At 29.8% G+C, this 20138-nt stretch overlaps 1 protein-coding gene across 1 annotated transcript in view; it reads left to right on the top strand.

Moving 5' to 3' along the window:
* The first annotated feature begins 5140 nt into the window (after window positions 1–5140).
* The window catches only part of LOC124418669 (protein trapped in endoderm-1), a 39450-nt gene continuing 24452 nt past the window's right edge, over window positions 5141–20138 (top strand). Inside the window, exons 1-2 of the mRNA XM_046945570.1 lie at window positions 5141–5224; window positions 5315–5600. Coding sequence (XP_046801526.1) covers window positions 5176–5224; window positions 5315–5600 — 335 coding nt within the window. The 5' untranslated portion in view covers window positions 5141–5175. The remainder of the gene's footprint in view (window positions 5225–5314; window positions 5601–20138) is intronic.

The raw sequence follows: 20138 nt of genomic DNA, 5'->3' as shown, positions 1-20138 counted from the left end.
GTGCATTTACTAGGGGAAAATATCGATTTTTTCAGTTTTTGGTAAAATTTTGTCATTGTATCACAAAATGTTGCAGAAATACAATTATTTCCTTTGCAGTTTAATTTATCAAAAATATTGATATATAAATTTAAAATTCACACAAATTCAAAAACTTCTTATCATTTTAAGATTATAAAACAAAATTCGTCCCTTTTATCTGTAAGTTTTGAGTTTAATAAAATATTAATATTTAAAATTTTAACCCCCTTATTCACAAACAAAATTTTTATTTTATAAGCGGGTTGTTAAATAGATTTTGTATGGAAATTTTGTTTTATAAACCTTTTATAAAATAAAAATTTTGTTTGTGAATAAGTGTGTAAGTATATAAGTAGGACGTAATACAGCATTCCGTATTACGTCCTTTTCTGATTTGGATTAATGATATACAATGATAGAAACTTCTTCGGCCCAGCCTTATAGGTGTGGATGGGGTTGCCAGCCTGGCTGGATTGTCTAGCTTTTTTGATGCTTGTCCAGTTTCAAGCTAAAATTTTATTTGTCCAGTTAAATAAAAAAAATTTTAGTTCACTGCAATAACTTGACAATAATTTATGGTATCTTTGTCAAATCATGTTAGACCAGGTTCACACTAGGAAACTTTTGTTGAGAAACTTTTGATTTTGTGTGTGGGAGAAAGAGATATTTCTTTCTCTTTCTCTCACACACAAAAATCAAAAGTTTCCCAGTGTCAACCAAGTCTTAGCCAACACTAATTGTACATTTGTTATACAACTAAGACCTGGTTCACACTAGGAACATTTTTTTAGAAACATTTGATTTGTGTGTGTGAGAGATCAAAAGTTTCTCAACAAAATTTACCCAGTGTGAACCAAGTCTAAGTTATGATTTCCCTCTTTTATCATCAAACTAGACTGAATTGTTATTGACAGACTGTCAGTCGTAATTCAGGTCTGAGTTGGGGAACAACTCTCGCGTCATCGCGATTATTTCTTAAATGCGTTCAGTCTTGTGTTTGTTGCCTGGCTTTCGACAGTTTTGCGTTTCGCTCGCACTGGTGTTGTGTATTACTTCATATAACTGTTCAATTTTATTTGTTGTCTACATTAACCTCGTGCTTTCGTATTACCTCAAGTGAAGTTATGTTTTATTGGTGGAGACCATAGAATACTCAAACGTTTATACCCTGGTGGAGACCATTAAAACTGTTTAAACCCTGGTGGAGACCATTAAACCTCAACTGTTTAAACCTTGGTGGAGACTATTAAAACTCTTCAAATTTACTGGTGGAGTACCATTTAAAACTCAAAATTAACTTAAGTGTTTAAAGGTTTCCAGCTTCCTATATGAAGATATAGATCGATTTGGAGGATTTTCTTTAAACCAAAGTGGGACAACCTGGCATTTTGCTTATGAGCTCAGCCAACAGTTCAAATAATTCACAAAAAAATTACAGACTGAACTAAAAAATTAAAGTTTAAATAATAATTCATATGTATATATGTTGAAAATAATGGATTTTTTAATACAATTTTTTAAAATTTAAAACTTTAAGAATGGCGCCTTTATCTTAAAACGAAGTGATCTTGGAAAACTAAAAATATATTCGTACTCTATGGACTATGATAAAACGGAATTGGTATATGCGTTTTTTAGTGTATAACTGTGAAATTATTTACACAAAACCAAAATTATTTTTTTATGTCCAGTTTTTTTGCGAATCGGAATCTGGCAAGCCTAGACATATGACAATATATACGCCACACAGTGGTATAGAAAAAAATATCGACTATGCGATTTGAGAATTTTTGCTCAAAATTGAATTTTCCATAAAAAATAGGGTTTTTTTGGATGGACCTGGTCCCCTCGGTATCAAAAATTTTTAGGTTTTGTTTCATTTGTCGTATTTTATGTAAAGTCAGCTTTCCAAAAAGTATAAATTCTATATACATCTTCTTAGAAACTTTTTAGATAACTTAAGAAGAATAAGATACTTTTTTCCAAAAAAATGGCAAAAAATCGCCTTTTTTAAATTTTTTATATTAAAATGCCTATAACTTTGGACTCAGTCATGATTTTTACATAATTCTTTCACTGCTTGATATATAAACTTGTTGTTAAGCGAATTAAAAAAAAAACTAAAAAAAGCTATTATCAAAAAACTAAAGTAAGGACGGTAAAAATTTAAAATTTTTAATTTTCAAATGCGAATATCTCCTAAACAATAAGAGATAAGAGACATTTTTATAGTGCTCAATGAGGAGATTCTATATATGAAATAATTTAAATCGGAACTCAAATGAAGAAATAGGATCGTTTTAAAAATTTAACATAGCCGAGGTGTCCTAATTTGAGGACCCTCCGCAGTGCCCCTGGTTGGCCTATAAGGTCTATATTCAAAACCTAAACTCGACACCAAATTTCATTAAAATCGGATTAACCGTTTAGAAGTTACCGAATTATTTCCGTCTTTTTTTCCTATACCACTGTGCGGCATCTATAACAGCAGCTAGATTTATGCATGAATTAACATAACATAGATTTTTTTTAAAGCAGAGCAAAACAAAATATGTAAAAGACATTTTGTGCAGGTCTTTGGTATGAAATCAATTATGTGTAGTAATAAAATATCCAATTTTGTTATAGGTTGAAATTCAATAAATAAAATATTTGAAAAAGTTTTTTCTGTGTATATAGGTAAGCATTTTAATAATGGATTTTTATTTTAAAATTAATTGCTATACTCCGCTTGTTTTTCAATATTTAAACATTATTGGTTAAAATGTATATTTGTTGTCTTAGTTCTTGATTTTTAGCCGTCGGAAATTGACAACTATATAAATATTTGTATTCATTCATAAGAATGAAAAATCTATAAAAAAGTAAAAAAATTAAAGGACTTAGATTAAAACATTTTTGAATCTAATTGAATTTTTTTAGAAGGTTAAAATTAAAAATCTTTAATATTGGATGGAAAACAAACAAAAAAACGCCCCTGTCAAATTTTATGCCGATCAGAAATGCCATAATTATTTCCAAAAAAATTTCCATTCTATATAAAAAATAAATAAATAAAAAAAATCATGAATCCTTCTTCTATTTTTGCCAAATTTTGTTCTACATGAGAGCGATGTGAGCAGTGGCAGACCCGAAAATGCATTTCATTATTTTATTGTGTTTCATAAAATTTAATTTTTCAGTATTTTCTTATTTAAGGAATTTTTAGACTGCAATACTGAGTATCGATACATTTTAAAATTAAAATAATATAGAATTTGGTCATTATGTCAAAAAATCTGTAAGAAAAATAAATAAATATTTCAGACATATATTTTATCAATTCTTACCTTTATAAATTCAATGATGTTCTGATTTCTGTGATTCTGTGATTTTTTCGTTTATTTTTAATTTATTTTTATACATATGAAAAATCAGAAATTTTTTAAATTATTCAAAAAATTATAAAACACGGTCGGTATGTCATAAGAATCAGAAGTATTTCTTATCATATTCAACCAAATTGTATTTATACTACGAAATTTTATTATACTACATGACTTTTTGACAAGTATTAATATTCGGTATTGTAGTCTGAAAATACCTTTAAAAATATCATTACAATTTGAAAAGATGTTATCCCAAGCGCGATACACAATCAAGCCTGAAGAATATTCAATAAATAATATAATTCCACAGTTCAAGAGGGTAAATGATAGAGTATTCAAACGATTAATCGTCGTTCGGTTAATCGATTAATTTTTGAAGATTAATCGTTCGAATAAATGAAAATAGTCAAATTTCAAATAACGAATAATCCGAATAATTTCTATCAATTAACCGATTAAGAAAAACTCACTATTTAGCAGTAAAATTACTATGTATTTTCTACAAATTTAATATTTTTATAATAAATTTTCTTCTTTTCTTAATTTCATAATCAATTTTCTATAATAAAGAAAATATATTTGATGATTTTTGAAAATAAATCATGGAAATAATTATATCGCTTTTATTTTTACAACCAATTTTTTTGAGAACATTGTTGTATTCTTAAGTATTTCTAATAAGTTTTCAGCAACAGTTATAGTTAAACTAGTGTTCAATGGAACGTATAAATTCTAGAACTCGTTGAAAATCTTAAAAACAGTAATGTCTTTATATAGAAAAGCATTTCACATTAACAGGAATAATTTCTAGTATTTGATAAAAAACTAAACAAAGAATTTAAGTGAAAATAATATTTTTGTTTATAAACATGAAAAAATCTATACGTACAGGAAACTGTGGACCATTAGTATTAGCTCTGTGTACTCAGTTTTTCATAATCAGCTCTTATGCTTCTGTAAAAGGACTTTAAACTTTAAAAGACATCCAATTTCAAAAAATGGAATTCCAAATTTATATTAAAAAGTTGGTATTAATATTAATTTCAAATGAAGCTAAGTTCCTCTGCTTCGAAATAATATAATTTATTTCAAATCATCAAGATCATCAAGAAAGAATTGGAAATCTTAAAGAAAATTTGTCACAAAAAAGTAGTTAAAAGTTTTTGAGTCGTAAATGAAACCTTTTTATATTTATTTTTTTTGTTTTTTCTCTAAGCGAGACAGGTAAATAATATACATAGAATGTACAACATTGGCATTATAAAATATATATAAATGTTTTAAATATTCGTGTGTAGTCCTTTAAACTTTGAAATCCTTTTATAAGGACATAAAAATCGGAGTACGCAATTCTATAAGAGGAATTTATTTTCACATGCTTATCAACTTTTTCATGTGTGAATGCTTTTTTCAAAATTGTTACAGGGTGTATATGAAGAAAATTATTGTTAAAAGCAATAATAACATAGTTTCCTTTTATTCGAATAACCGAATAATTTTTAATTATCCGATTATTAACCGGCTAACGTAAAACCTCAAATAATTATTTGTCGAATAAACCGAATAAGACAAAAACCCGAATATTGAATACCCTAGTAAATAAGATTCGTCACAGTCGAACATAGCACTCTCACTTGTTTTTTGTAAATTTTGTTATATAAAAACATTGCATTAAAAATAAAAAGGGAAACAAATAATACTGTCACTGCAGTAGTTATTGTATAATAATTTTATATTACTTATACATTTTATTTAGTTACCTGCTGTTTTAGGAATTTGGGGAGAAATGGGTTTGGACGAAGTCACATTTTCTTGCACGATTTTAAAAAAAAATGGCAAGTCTATTAAAAAAACGCTTTTTTTAATCGGATTTTTGTTGCCTTGTTTGGTAATTATTATTTCATATACATGTATTTATGTTAAAGTGCTGAAACAGAAGAAAAAAATGACAAATCATCGACAATATGTTGTATCCACCAAAGAGAATATTTTTAACGCAAGAAAAAGCAGAGAAGATAACAGATTGACGCTAATGATGGTAATGATATTTGTTTGTTTTCTCGTTTGTTTTTTACCACTTATGCTAGCAAATGTGGTTGATGATGAACGAAATACCTCCTATCCGTGGTTACACATTGTTGCATCTGTAATGGCATGGGCATCGAGTGTAATAAATCCTATTATTTACGCTGCTAGCAATAGAAACTACAGGTAAGCTTTAAATTTATCCTTATGTACATCCACTTATAAAAAATAAGAAATATCAAAATTTACCTTTATTTCGATAACATATCGTCAGTATATTATTGGTTTGACCCATACGTCAAACCACCATCGAAAAAGTTCCGAACAAAAACAGCTAGGAGGCTGAAATTTTTTACAAATATTTTTTTTGTTGATGTAGGTTGCTTGGTATTGAAAATGGAGGGTATCGGACAACAATATTATTGTTAAAATTTTAAAATACTTCTACTGATCAAAAAGAGTTGATAAATATTTTGTGTTATTTTTAGTTTAATCTGTCAGGATCAAGAAATGTATAAAAAAATCTTTCAAAATTATTAAAAAAAAATAATATTGAACATTTTAATAGATTTTTAAGGATATGAAATTTTAAAGATTTTTTGACAGATTTTCATCCTAACAGTATAAAATAAAAACAATACATAATATTTCGCAACTCTTCTTGTTAGCTTAACATTAAATTTGACATTGTTTGAATATTGAAAGTATTTTAAAATATTTTTTTTAAAAATGCACTTTTTAAAACTTTGAAGTCCTTTTTAAAGGACACAGGATCACGAAATGAAAAACTAAAAACGCAGATTTTTTCTCTTAAAATTATAGCATCAGACTTATATCACCCTTTTCTTGTCTAACGAATTGTTTCTCCTTTTCTCGGATGGTGCTATAGACTATTTTATAGACCAGTACACTGGACTCCAGACTTTACTGTACACTATACTATAGACTTGATGATAAACTGTACCACTATTCAATACTACAATATATTTAAAATTCGTACTCAAGTTCGAAATAAATTTAAACTTGTTAAACTGTGGGCCAAAAAGGCTGAAATTACTTATCTCGTTTGGACTGAAATTGACAATGCTGATCGACTCGGCTTTTTCTGTTTTACCTTCATTTCTTGATTGAAGCGATGAAACTTCATGAGAATTAATTCAACATTTGTCAAAATAATATTGTCCAATTCACAATCGTGAATTGGACATATACATGTATATTCTGGGATACACGCAACATGGTTTTTATTGACTATGTTAGGTTGATAGGATGATTTATAGTTTGTGAGGGTCTGTTGTGCTCTCCTTTTAATGGAAGAAGAAAACTAAATTGTTTCCAAATGTATTATCTGTCAATGTTCAGAAACTCAGTTTCATGTACGTAATTCTTAAGAATTTCTCTATCAGTGTTCGTGAGGAATGTTATTTCCGAATGCCTGACAATGAAAGTGCTCCAGACTTTCACATGTCACATGCTCTACATTCATACTAACCTCAGACTAAATCTTTTTTTTAAAAATATCGCGGCTCCTGGTAAAAACTCTACCAGAAGACAACAACCTCAGTTTTCAAAAATATAATTTTTTGTTTGTTTTTTGCTCCAAACATTTCAACAAATCGTTAAAAACGCCTAAAAAAAGCCGAAAACATAAATTTTGTAGCAGCACCTTTTTTTGCTAAACACAAATATTGATACAAAAAATTGTAAAAACTTATAAATGATAAAATTTTTTATTGCCTATGTGGGCATTATAATAGAGAAATTTGATATGAATATGATAAGGAAAAGTGAAATATGACTTAAAAATTAGCCCCAAGGCTACTTTAAGTTACTGCCAAGCTGGAAAAACATCCTTAAGAAACATATAACGAAAATACATACCGAAAAGATTATTTACTGAACTATGTTGTGAAAAAATATTTAAGATATACTTATAAAAAATAAATAAATAAAAAAATAAATTTATAAAGTATATATTGTAACGACGGAATTTCTCCTCTACGCAATGGTAGCTCAGCGTTGTCCAAGGTCGTTATCAGAAAATAAAATAACACTGATGTATTTTTTTTATATTTCTTTATAAGGATTTTATTTAAAGAAAATTTTAATTATACATTTTACACGCGCACACAAAAAGAAATAGCATAATTTTAATAAAGGCAGGTCAAACAAACGATGCCGTTACAATTTTACATAGGACAGGTCAAACAAACTCTTTCCATATTGTTTAAACCCAGGATCGGCAGACATATACAACTACATTTTGCACTTGTATAAGTGAAAGAGCGAAAAAACAAGAAATGAGAAATCATTGTACTCTTATCTCCACAAAAATGCATGTATGGAGAGTTGTCAATTCTCTGCCTTGTCATGTCAAACATTAAGAGAAAAACTTCAAAATCTTCATATGAAAACCACAAAAAATACCATAAAATGATTCTTGAACGGCTCACGTAAACAAAATTTCACACGTCTGTATCCTGTTTTTCAACTTTTTTTGTTTTTACAAACTCTTTGATTCAAATTATTCAATTTTATTATCGTCACAAAAAAATTTTCAATAATTTTTTTTGATGTTTTTCCTTATATTTTTTAATTCTCTTTTTTATGGCAATTCAAGGCATGTAAATTTGAGAACATACTTTTCTACTGATTCTACCTTCTTATTGTTTTATTATGTAGAAAACTGAAAATTAGTAATAATATTAATGTAACACAAAACTAATATTTTTTAGTTTAAAAGTAGCAAATATTTTTCGGCCTATTTTGCACATATTTATTTTAAATATTAAAATATATGTATATAAAAACACAAATTTGAGCTTAAATAAAATATTATTAAATATATACATATTAAAGGTAAAGATTAAACAAAATTACATTACATTTTGGTTAATTATTATAATTTGCAAATTATGTTGAAAGAAACATTTTAAAAAGTTAATAATTCTAAAAACTACTAAATATGTAGTGTAGATACAAAAAAGTACAATAATAATTAGTATTATCTATCGTTGACATATACTACATTTTAATACAACTCTGCACAGTGGGGCAGAATCGAATTTTTTTGGAAATAAATCTTGCATTTCTAAACGGCTGGTACGATCGGAATAAAATTTGGCGTGAGCGTAGCCAAGGAGTATTCGAGTTTAAGTTTTGAAGATGAACCCCGCAAATGCCCCAGGGCGCTGTGGCGGCTCAAAGTAGGGTACCTACGACATGTCAAATTTTTAAAATCGTGCCATTTTTTGGTTTTCATCCAAATACAAAGATTTTTATACTGAAAGCGCTCGACAAGATCTTGAAAAAACATGCTTTTACATACTACTTATCTTTTATAATATCCGAGTTATAGGCATTTAAAAATTTAGTGATACAAAATTTACCATACCTTGGTCCGCCTTTTTTTGAATACCGGACGTAATTTTGAACCAAATGGACTTGTTAGTTAGATAACAAAATTTGCAATAATATGCAAAAAATTTCAGATCAATATCATTTACAGATCCAAAAATATAGTTTTTTAATTTAAAAATTCAAAAATTTTTAGATTTTTGCCGTTTTTTGCCAAAAATGTGTCTTTACTTTTTATTAATAAAATAAAATTTTCTTTAAGAACATATAACAATTTTATAGTTCTCTAAAAGGTATCTTTACGCAGAACGCTTTGGCGTAAGAAACTTGTCCTATATTTTGATAATGTTGCCACTGTGTCCTTCCGAATATGACCTATTTTTTATCAAAACTTCAACTTTGGACGACATGTTCTAAAATCCCAAAGCTGGGATCAGAAAACTGAAAGCAGTTTTAGAAACCTAATATAATTTATATTTACTACAAAAGTATTTTCCCACCCCTGAAAGAAATGTGGACCCTATGGGCAAAAATGAAAAAATTCCATTTTTGGGATTTTTATTCCTATTTTTGGGAATTGTATTTTCTTATTTGAAATGACAAATTTAACAAGCGTTGAAAACTTCATTGAGTTTTGTTCATAAATAAAGATTTTGCCATATATTACATATTTGTTTAATTTCTAAAACTATGATTTATACAGCTACAAGAATTTAGTTCATATTTATCCCTCAATATCATTTTTTAGTTAGATATGGAAATTCTCGACCCTTTACAAAAAATTTCAAGCCAATATCTCAATTACATTCAAAAATATGTTCATTTAAACCTGTGTCCTTTAATTTCATCTTTTTCATATTATAGTATTAAGTATGACAGAACATACATTTGGTGTTGAATAAAATATTTGGACAATTTTTAAAAATTATTTAGTTAAAAGACTATAATATTGTATATACAATAAAAAATTATAATTTTATTATGAGCCAACACCTAAATCACCCCACACAAACCACCTTTCCCGCTCACCGAAATATAAAACACAATTTAATACAATATCATCAGTTAGTATATTTGCTTTTTTATTTGAACCCTTCATCTTAAACATAATACAATTAGTTCTTACAACCTACTTATAAAGTTAATTCCTAACACTACTTATTTTCTATAAAATAATCTGTCATATCGGTATACATATCCTGAGAGTAATATAAGTCCTTTAAATCTTCCTCGTTTTGAGACGATAGAGTTTCATAACAAATCCATCTTTTTCGCATAGTTGAAAGAACAGGATCAGAAGATAAAAGTAAACTATTAAAAATATCTTCATTCTGTGATTGCCTGGAGCATTTTCTTGAGCTGAAAAGTTTAACATACTTAAAATCTCGATTCCTCGCTTCCTGGGCTTCTTCTCTTAACTCTCCAAATGGAAGAATATTTGATTCAATTATTATTTGACCATGACACAATACTTTGTGTACTGTTGGTGTTAGTTCCCTCCATGGATACAGAGATACAAGTAATTTAGAAATTTCTGATGTATCTTCCCCAAATCGATTTCCATTAATTTTATGTTTACTATTCAATGCCATTAAAATAGTGTTAACTCTTCGAAGCAACTCCTTGTCGTTTCCAGTTATTTTTGAAGTAATTTCAAAATCACGAAAAAACATTCTCGCCGTATTACCGTCATTTGTACTACCGCAACTTGGAAGTGGTTTGTCGATGTTTAATCCCATCTGAACTTTAAATTCTTCTTGGATTCTGCTTTTTTCCGCAGCTCTCAGTTCTTTCAATTCTTCATTATTTTTTGTTGATTTAGTAAGCACACTTCTATATTTGAGGTCGTACGCTATGTGTAAAAATAATCCAAAAAAAAGTGTTGAAATTCGGAAAGACAGGGCTTCTTCATTAATACTTCTGCTTTTGTTTATATTTGAGAATTGCGACCTTTTCTCATTACATATTGAGCATCTCCAGAAGGAAGAAGTTTCTGTTATGGCATTGCTTACCTTTCCATCAATCATTGTTAAGCTTAGCTGATATGATACGTTAATAGAGAATTCCTTTATTTTAATGCAAATGAGCTCCAGTGCATTTATTTCATCTCTTAAATATTCCACTAAATTTTTTATTGTTTTCTTTGACTCCTTTATATATTCAAATCCAATGGGTCTACAAAAATTTTTTGAACCCGGAGTTGTATTGATCCATATATCTTCAAATGAATTTCCGATGCTTGACGATGATGGATTAAGGGAATATGAACGAATTCGTAATGGCACTAATGATGACATAAATACACTTTTCTAGTCTGCTAATGTCCGACTTCCACAAGCTTGTTTGTATTCTGGAAGTGCTGATAAACCGTCACATCCCCACTTACACATTAAGACAGCTTAGCTGATATGATATGTTAATAGAGAATTCCTTTATTTTAATGCAAATGAGCTCCAGTGCATTTATTTCATCACTTAAATATTCCACTAAATTTTTTATTGTTTTCTTTGACTCCTTTATATATTCAAATCCAATGGGTCTACAAAAATTTTTTGAACCCGGAGTTGTATTGATCCATATATCTTCAAATGAATTTCCGATGCTTGACGATGATGGATTAAGGGAATATGAACGGTTTCGTAATGGCACTAATGATGACATAAATACACTTTTGTAGTCTGCTAATGTCCGACTTCCACAAGCTTGTATGTATTCTGGAAGTGCTGATAAACCGTCACATCCCCACTTACACATTAAGACAGCATAACAGTTATGAGTTTTCCTTAGTTGATCTTCTGAAAAGTCTGACACAATTCTAGATGCTGTGTTTTTGAGCAAAGATGAGATATCAATACAAGCTTTTGCATCTTTAACAGATGGTAGTATAGTTTTTTTCCTGGATCCCCTTGTATGATGGTAATATATTGTGTCCTTTTTCATGCACAGCTTTCCTTAATATTTGGTACTTATTTGTACTCAGACCCAGTTCCAACATAAGCGCTATTGCTTCCTCTTCAGTAAAATTTGATTCTGATGTTGGTATACTTTCCACAATTCGCTTAAGCCGTTTTGGTGATACATTAGGAAGAATAGTTGCAATACGTACGGCATCCATAAGTTGGTTTTCCTTTTTCAGCATTTCGTTAAATGTATCAGCAATTTCCTCATTTGATATTGAAAAAAGTTTTTGTGTGACCCTCTTTTTTTGACCTTGAACATAAGTCTTCGTATGACTTACAAGGCGCTCCTGTTGATGTGTTGTAAGTTGAGATTTCCGTAGTAGTTTCCATCCAACTACAAAATTTTAATCGAAATTTGTTTTGATTTCCATCCATAGACTTTTTACATCAAAAAGTTTTCAATTTTTGATATGCCTGTTTTGTCTACTTTTCTACTATATGTAGTTTTTATATAATTTGAAATATATTCAATTCTTTCTGGCCCTTTTGAAGATACACTCCATAAAACGGAACACAACTCTTCGTACTTTAATGTAATCTTCATTGCAGATTTATTAAATATGGTACATAAAATCTGAGAAGTTTACTTATATACCAATTCTTGTCATTTTCGATACAGGTATTCCAAAGTAAAAAATTACGAATTGTCTACCTATAACATTTAGGACTATATTACTATAACCTGTAATTCAGTCATTGATATTTCTTATTAGTGAATGAAACGAAATTATCATTACATTATATTTTTACCTACATGATCATAAACGAAACAGAACGAAATGATCTGTCGAAAAAATTGACGTAAAAATAGTTATAAATTTCTGAAAATTTAAGCATAATCTTTCAATTATAAGGATAAGCAAACAAATAGAAAATAGGTAAATATAAGATTTAAAATGATTTAAACAGAAAATATAAAAATCTTTGTACTTGAATGAAAAACAAAAAAAATGGCACGAGTTTAAAAATTTTACATGTCGTAGGTACCCCACTTTGTCCCTGGGGCATCTGCGGGGTTCATCTTCAAAACTTAAACTTAATCACAACTTAATCAGCCGTTTAAAAATGCCAGATTTATTTCCAAAAAATTTCGATTCTGCCCCACTGTGCTCTGTTAATAGAGTTGTAGTTTAAAAGTATAACACGCATTGACACATAGATGGCGTTACAATTCAATTTGAATTAACGAACACTACATAAATTTATACAAATTATATATAATAAATCATTTAATATTAAAATATTTTAGTATTGTGTGAGCCAAAACGAATGCATGACTTTGAATCCTCACAATATGAAATAAATAAATAGAGCAAAAGGATCACACTTTGTGTGGATCATATCCATTAGTCTGAAGTTCCAGCAAAATGTATTATGAAAATACGAGTTGACTTTTAAATTTAATATATATTTTCATTTTGAATGACAGTTTTTGTAAGAAATTATACAATACCAGCATTATAGTAGTAGCAGTTATTATCTAATCAAAAAAAAAAAAGAACTAAAGCTCTAGAGGATAAGAATCCATGCTTGAAGTTGGTTTTGAGTGAAATTTTTGGTGCAAATCGATATGAATCAAGATTTCACTTAAAAAAAAAACATGGAAAAGGAACAGATAGTGGTTGTCTATGGAAAACTTATATAGATTGATTACCGTTGTTTCGAATCAGACAAAATCAAAGATCATATGACCCCGCGTTGCAATTTTTGTGCTCGCTACTGTACATTAAAAACCATTTTTATTTTTCGGCAAGTCCTTCTTATTTATATATGAAGAACAAAAATCAACTCAATTTTTCTATAATTTTCAATAAAACTTAAAAAAGAACAAACTTTTTTGCATTGACAAACACTTTTCTTAAAATTTCTTGAATTTTAGCCTGATTGAATAAATTTAACTTTCTATAAAAAGCCATAAATTTATAAATAGAATTTGAAATTACATATATTAATAATTAACAAGAGTACACAAAGGGAGATCTGCCTCCATAATCAAAATTAAATTAAAAATTCAGATTATAAAAAATATATATACATATGTATGTAAAATGAGTACAGATAAAAATTTTTATATTTGTTAAGATTATATGCGGCATCACTGGCTTACTGTGTTGTTTACTTTTTTGTTTTGTTTCTTGCTTTGTTTGTTTTCTAGTTGAAACCCACGTGACTTTTGTTTCTATGTATTAGTAACAACTTTAAATGCTTATAGCTCCTAAAATTCTTATCCGATTTTACTAATATATATCTTGTGCACATCTTGTGCACTTTTAGTCAAAATCGGATGTATACTGTAAGAGTAAGAGGGGTCACAAAAAATAGCTTTGCCTATTAATTATACAGAATAGGTGAAGTGCAAACAGTAACAACATGAAAATTTAAATTAAAATTTTGGATTGTAAATGGTCCACTGCATCAAAATACAAATTGCGGAAAACTGTGTTTTTATTGATCTAAAGATCTAAAAGTCAATATAATAAATCACGTTTCTATAGCAACAATTTTTAAATTTAGTTTTAGGCTGTCCTGTAAATTTTTTGAAAGTGTTTTAATCCCTTTTGCATTTCAGATGACGATATTTAAGTGTGGCATTATCACCTAAAACGCAAACGGCACTATCTATCATTTTTAAAATTTTACAGGAGAACGAATAAACTATTGAAATCAAAAAGTTTGCTTCTCTCAACGCTATTTATTTGTAGTAAATAATAAATCTAGTAAATCTATCATTTGTTATGATAGTTGACAATGGCGTATATAAAAATGGATAAATTGGACTTTTTATCTTTAACATTTAAACGTTTTTGTTGATAATTTTGGTCGGAAGAGTACAATTTGTTTTAATGCAGTACATTAGGTTAGGTATTCAAGCTGCAAAGACGCCTTTCCTTTCCTTTTGTTCCCTTTGTGATACATATAAAGATAATAGAGATAGAAAAGAAAGAAAAGGGATCGTTTTAGAGTTTATTAGTCCCTGTAGACTAATAAGTGCCTTGGATAAGTATGGCTTGGTGGCCTCAAAAAGCAATTACTGTGCTGATAAAGGCACTAATATTATCCAGTCTTAGACTAAAGTAAAGTAGTAAAGTTGCCAATCAATATCCTTTTGAACACGATTTATTAATGTCCTACCATCCTGTTTATGGATGCCCTGCATTCCTGGGCTAGTTTGGATGTAGTATATATACTAATTAGAGATTTGATAGCAGCTTAGCTATCGGTTGAATATCTGTCTGATATTCTTATATTTTTATGGCTGATAGTTCGGCCTGTAGTGGATTACAACTATTCTGTATCCTAAAATGTAGTCCCAAATTCAGGGATGAAAATGCCACCTTCCACTTGTTTTCCTTTCTTAGAACCGTCCGTATATAATGAGAGGATTCTTGGGGAACTATTTTCATCTGATGCAGAGTTTTCGGATATAATGTAGTCGAAAACTCTGTGGAGGAAAGGTTTGGGTGTGCAATAGTCAATATTAACTGAAAGAAAAGGGTGTCTCTTCTATAATACTTGCATGGCCGTATGACCTATATATTCATGCATCTATAGCATTGAGTCTGAGGGCAGTGCTAAGTGCCAGTTTCCTGGCTTCCAGATCAGTAGGGATCCAATTTGGAAATGCGAATAGATATTAGGTGGATGTTATTCTCAGCGCTCCTGTTATGAGGATTGCTATCATTCTTAGAACCTTGTCAAGATATATACAGGTGGAGTTTTTGTCAAGTGCTTTCCACCAGACAACCCCCCCGTAAAAGAGAAAAGGTTTAATAACCGCTTCATGGATCCAGTTTACCTATTTGGGGTTTAGTCCCCATCTATTGCCTATGGCATTGGTTGGTGATAGATCTTGTATTTTCTGGTATAGAGTACCAGTTCGGTTTTACTAGGGTTTACACTCAAGCCGCTGTCAACGCTCCATTGACTTAGGGAATTGAGTGCTATTTCGAGTCTTTGTGATATCGTGTCCAATTTCCTAAATAGGCTGTTTATGGCTACATTCCATAAAAGTGGTGATAGTACTCCACCTTGAGGTGTACCCCAAATTGTCATTCTTTGGATACATGCCGTTCCCATGTTAGAATGAATAATCCTATATTGAAGAAGGACTTTATAAACCTAATCAATGATCTATCAATACCAAGCTCTTTTAGAGCTGGTATGATATCGGATTTTACATGTTCAGAAAGGCCACTAACGTGTATTCTCCGAATTCTAGGAATTTTTCTATGAGTCTTACAAATGTGTAAGGCAGTCTATCATTCCCTCGTCTATGATGATTAAATGGGTTTGACTATATGTTTGTGGTCTTTCCATTGTGTTATCCAATGGTAAGTTACCTGGAAAATGAGTGTTCTTTAATTATTGTAAGGATTCTTATCCACTCGTGGCCTACTCACCGTCATGCTTTTGGATATCGCCTTGAACGATTTGTGATTTAGATAGGATTTTGCACGACTTGACTCTGAGGAGTTTTCGATGTTACTACAGAAACTTCTCCTTGAGCAGCATTTAGCATTTCTAACATGATTCTTAAATTTATTCAATGACACTTTATATGTATACCATTTACCAGATCTTTTGGCATCATTGAAAAGTTTGCGACGTTTTATCCTAGTCTTCGCTATTTCCGGGGGACACCAAGGTTTGCAGGTCATTCTGATAATTAACTTGAAAGTTAATTTTGGTAACTATTATAAATATTGAAGAAATAAAGACATAAAAACAAAATACACCAAAGTTATAATTTCTTTCAAACCTATAAAATGTGAGTAAATTTTGATTGAAACATAGATATATCACCATTTTCTTTCATGTTGAACTCTATTCCAAGACAGTAATTTAATTTACCCAAATCTTTTATCTCAAAAGTTTTTGATAACTTGCTTTTTAAATTTCTTAATTCGTTCTCATAATTTTAGCTATGGTTAAATCATCTATATAAATAAGAACAATTAATAATTACTAGGTATTTAATCCAAGTATGTACAGTGTCTTTTTAAGCAAACATATTGTAATTTTCAGATTCAACTTTTTCAAATATTTAAGTATTTCCTTAAAGATTTCTTCATACAACTCACCATTAAGGTACGCACTGACAAAATCTATTTGATCTACTAAAAGATTTAACTGTGATGCTAGAGCTATTACAAGTCTAATAGATGAAATTCTTGAAGCTGGAGCATATGTTTCTAAATAGTCTATACCAGAAATTTGTGTAAAATCTTGAGCTACTAACTTTGTTTTTCTTTTATCAACTGTTCCTAAAATCCAGAAGACAATTTTGACTTGATTATCATACACCAAGCCATCTCTACTAGCGTGCGTCTTTTCCTCTCCGCAATTCCCTTTGCGCGGCCTATTGAAACGGTTAATTATTTCACCTAGCCCCCATAGAACAGAACCCCCCGAAAAGGGCTCCTAATTATGTTAAATATACAGGTATATCGCAAGTAAGTTTTATCGAAGTCTAAATGACCCTGCCAAATTTCATAAAGATCGGGCCCCATTTGACCCTAGCTCCCATACAGAGCCCCCTTCAGAAAATTACTTGAATGTCCAAAATTAACTTATAAACACAAATATCAGGATGAAATTCAACACAATAAAATATTATGTAAATATAAATATATTCACAAAATTGTAGGGGCCTTAGTCCATATTGGCCCCATACAAAGCCTCTTTCAGAAAATTTTTCATACATAAATTGCTTAAATGTATAGGAACAGTGTAATATTGAAGATAAATGCTTTATTATGAAAAATAAATCACATTTAATATTCATAACTAATGTAGGGTATCATATGGTCGGCCACGCCCGACTATACTTTCTTACTTTTTTTCTTTGTTTAATGTCATGTGCGAGGAACCATCTGAATTTAAATAGCAGATTTTACATTTTCAGGGTTCTTTTAAGTTTTCTCTATATTTTTGTTTGGTTTTGACACTCATTGGCTTTATGGCCAATTTTACCACAGGTGTAGCACATGTACTTGACAGATTTCTTACCCGATATTTGATATTTGTCTTTGTTATGCTTCTTTACTATTTGCTATTTTCATTTAATGTACGACGAGCATGATACTCTTCAAGTAATTTTCTCATAAGTATTTTGGGGGATATCAACGTATCTCGAGTTTCTATAGGTGTACGGAACGATTAATAATCTTCTAAAATGCTATACAGATTTAGAATACTTAATAATGGATCTTGAATATTGATATCCACCTCTAGGTGATTAAAAACAGTACGTTGTTGAATATAAAAATCAGAGTGAAAATGTTATTGCAATATTTCAAAGTATTGAAAATACAAAACAAAAGTTATGTGATTCAAAACCATTTTGTTTAGGAAAGTGTTATTTATAAGTACATTTTCGATTTCCAAACAAATAAAGCCAGTTCCTGTGGGCTAAACAGGTTGAAATTTGACAGTGTTAAGTGCATTTGATGACAATACTAAAATTCGAAGTGATATTTTTAAAAAAAAGTTAGAGCTGGTTAAAATATCTAAATCATGAATATTCACAAAAATGTATTCTTAAGACATTTTGAAGATAAAATTTGTATATTTCATTCAGATCACTTGACAAAGGTGATCGACTCGGTGTTTATACCCTACACCACTTTAGTGGGGAGGGTATATTGGGTTTGTGCTGATGTTTGTAACATACAAAAATATATGTCCTATACCCACCTTGAAGTATACCAATCGGCTTAGAATCGTTTTCTGAGTCGATTTAGCTATATCCGTCCGTTTGTCTGGCCGGCTGGCAGGCTGTCCATGTAAACAATGTCCGCAAGATACAGGTCGCAATTTTCGAGATAATTGGATGAAATTTGGCACACATGCTTTTTTTAACCCAAGGACGAAGCATAAAAATCGGTCTATTATTTCACCTAGCCCCCATAGAACAGAACCCCCGAAAAGAGCTCATAATTATGTTAAATATAACTGTATATCTATAAAAAGCGGCACAACTAAGTTTTATACAAGCCTTGATGACCTTGCCAAATTTCATAAAGATCGGCATCATTTGCCCCTAGCTGCCATACAAAGTTCCCTTCGGAAAATTACTTGAATGTCCACACTTAACTTATGAACACAAATATAGCGATGAAATTTAGCACAAATAAATATTATATAAATATAAATATATTCACAAAACTTTATCGGGCTTGATCCATATTTTTTATCATATGGTCGGTCACGCCCGCCTATACTTTCGTACTTGTTTTCATATTAGTTTGGTGGATTAAGTTGATGGGTTAGTTTGATGTACACTACATCATATCCGAAGAAATGCACCTTAAAATACAAAAATAATATTCACTGAATGTATTATTTATAAATATTTAGAAACTCAATTTTCTGGACGTAATTCCTAATAATCTTAAAATCAGTGTTAGTAAGGAATTTTATTTCCGGAATAACATCACTTCCTGAAGTTTACAAGGAAAAAATATCGATTTTTTCAGTCCAATTTTGCCATTTAGTAATAAATTTTGAACTTTATTGTAAAGGAATCGTAATGTGCACAGAGAAAAGATATAAAATATAAAAATTGCTTGTAAACTTTAATTTATAAGCCGTCCGTAACAACGGATTCCTACGTAGGTGAAGGTCTAAAGTGTAGAAGTGTCCGCTTTCCATTCCAGTTTCATGCATCAGCATATACGTATGTCTGAAGTTGGGGATCTTCAAAATCTTCTTAATAAAAAACACTCGTAGTTTATCAAGATCATCAAAAAAGAAGAACCCCCACACCTGAGCAGCATAGCTTTGTACAGCTCTGTATATTGCCAAAAACATTTTCCATTTTGATTAAATGTTATAAAATGTTATATTTATAGAGTTCTTCGCCATTATATATCTGTTCTAAACTAGTTGTTGCCTTATAATCGAATCACGGATAATCAAGGTCCTACTGTACTAATTGTTACTGGTAGAGGGAAATTTTACACTATCACTAATTTTTTAGTGGTACAGTAGGACCTTGATTAGAATACAGTACATATTAATTAAATATAATGGATATGTATTTGAGTGAATATTAGTGAATGGTTATATTTTCCACTATCCTGTTAGTGGAAAAAATTGCACTAAGCTGTAAAATGGGTTTTCACGATCACTAAATAAATTATAATGAAAAACTTACTTGTAGCACTAAAACTATTTCTTTGTGATTCTGTCGTTTTTCAACTCACCACTAAATATCTATTAGTGATAGTAAAAAATTTTTCACTATCACTAACATTTAGTGAAAACTGCCAATTTATTGCACTACCCCCAACTCTGCTTTTAGCAATGTTTAAAGCAGCAGAAGGGACTAGGGACAATGGAATTGTACTAATGCTTAAATTAACGCTTAATATTAAAGATTACTGTATTTTTTTTTTTTTTTTTT

The sequence above is a fragment of the Lucilia cuprina genome, chromosome 3 (genome assembly GCF_022045245.1).
Source record: "Lucilia cuprina isolate Lc7/37 chromosome 3, ASM2204524v1, whole genome shotgun sequence".
In the NCBI taxonomy this organism is placed as follows: Eukaryota; Metazoa; Arthropoda; class Insecta; order Diptera; family Calliphoridae; genus Lucilia; species Lucilia cuprina.
Note: the sequence above shows the minus strand (reverse complement) of the source record. Positions and strands in the feature narration are given on the sequence as shown.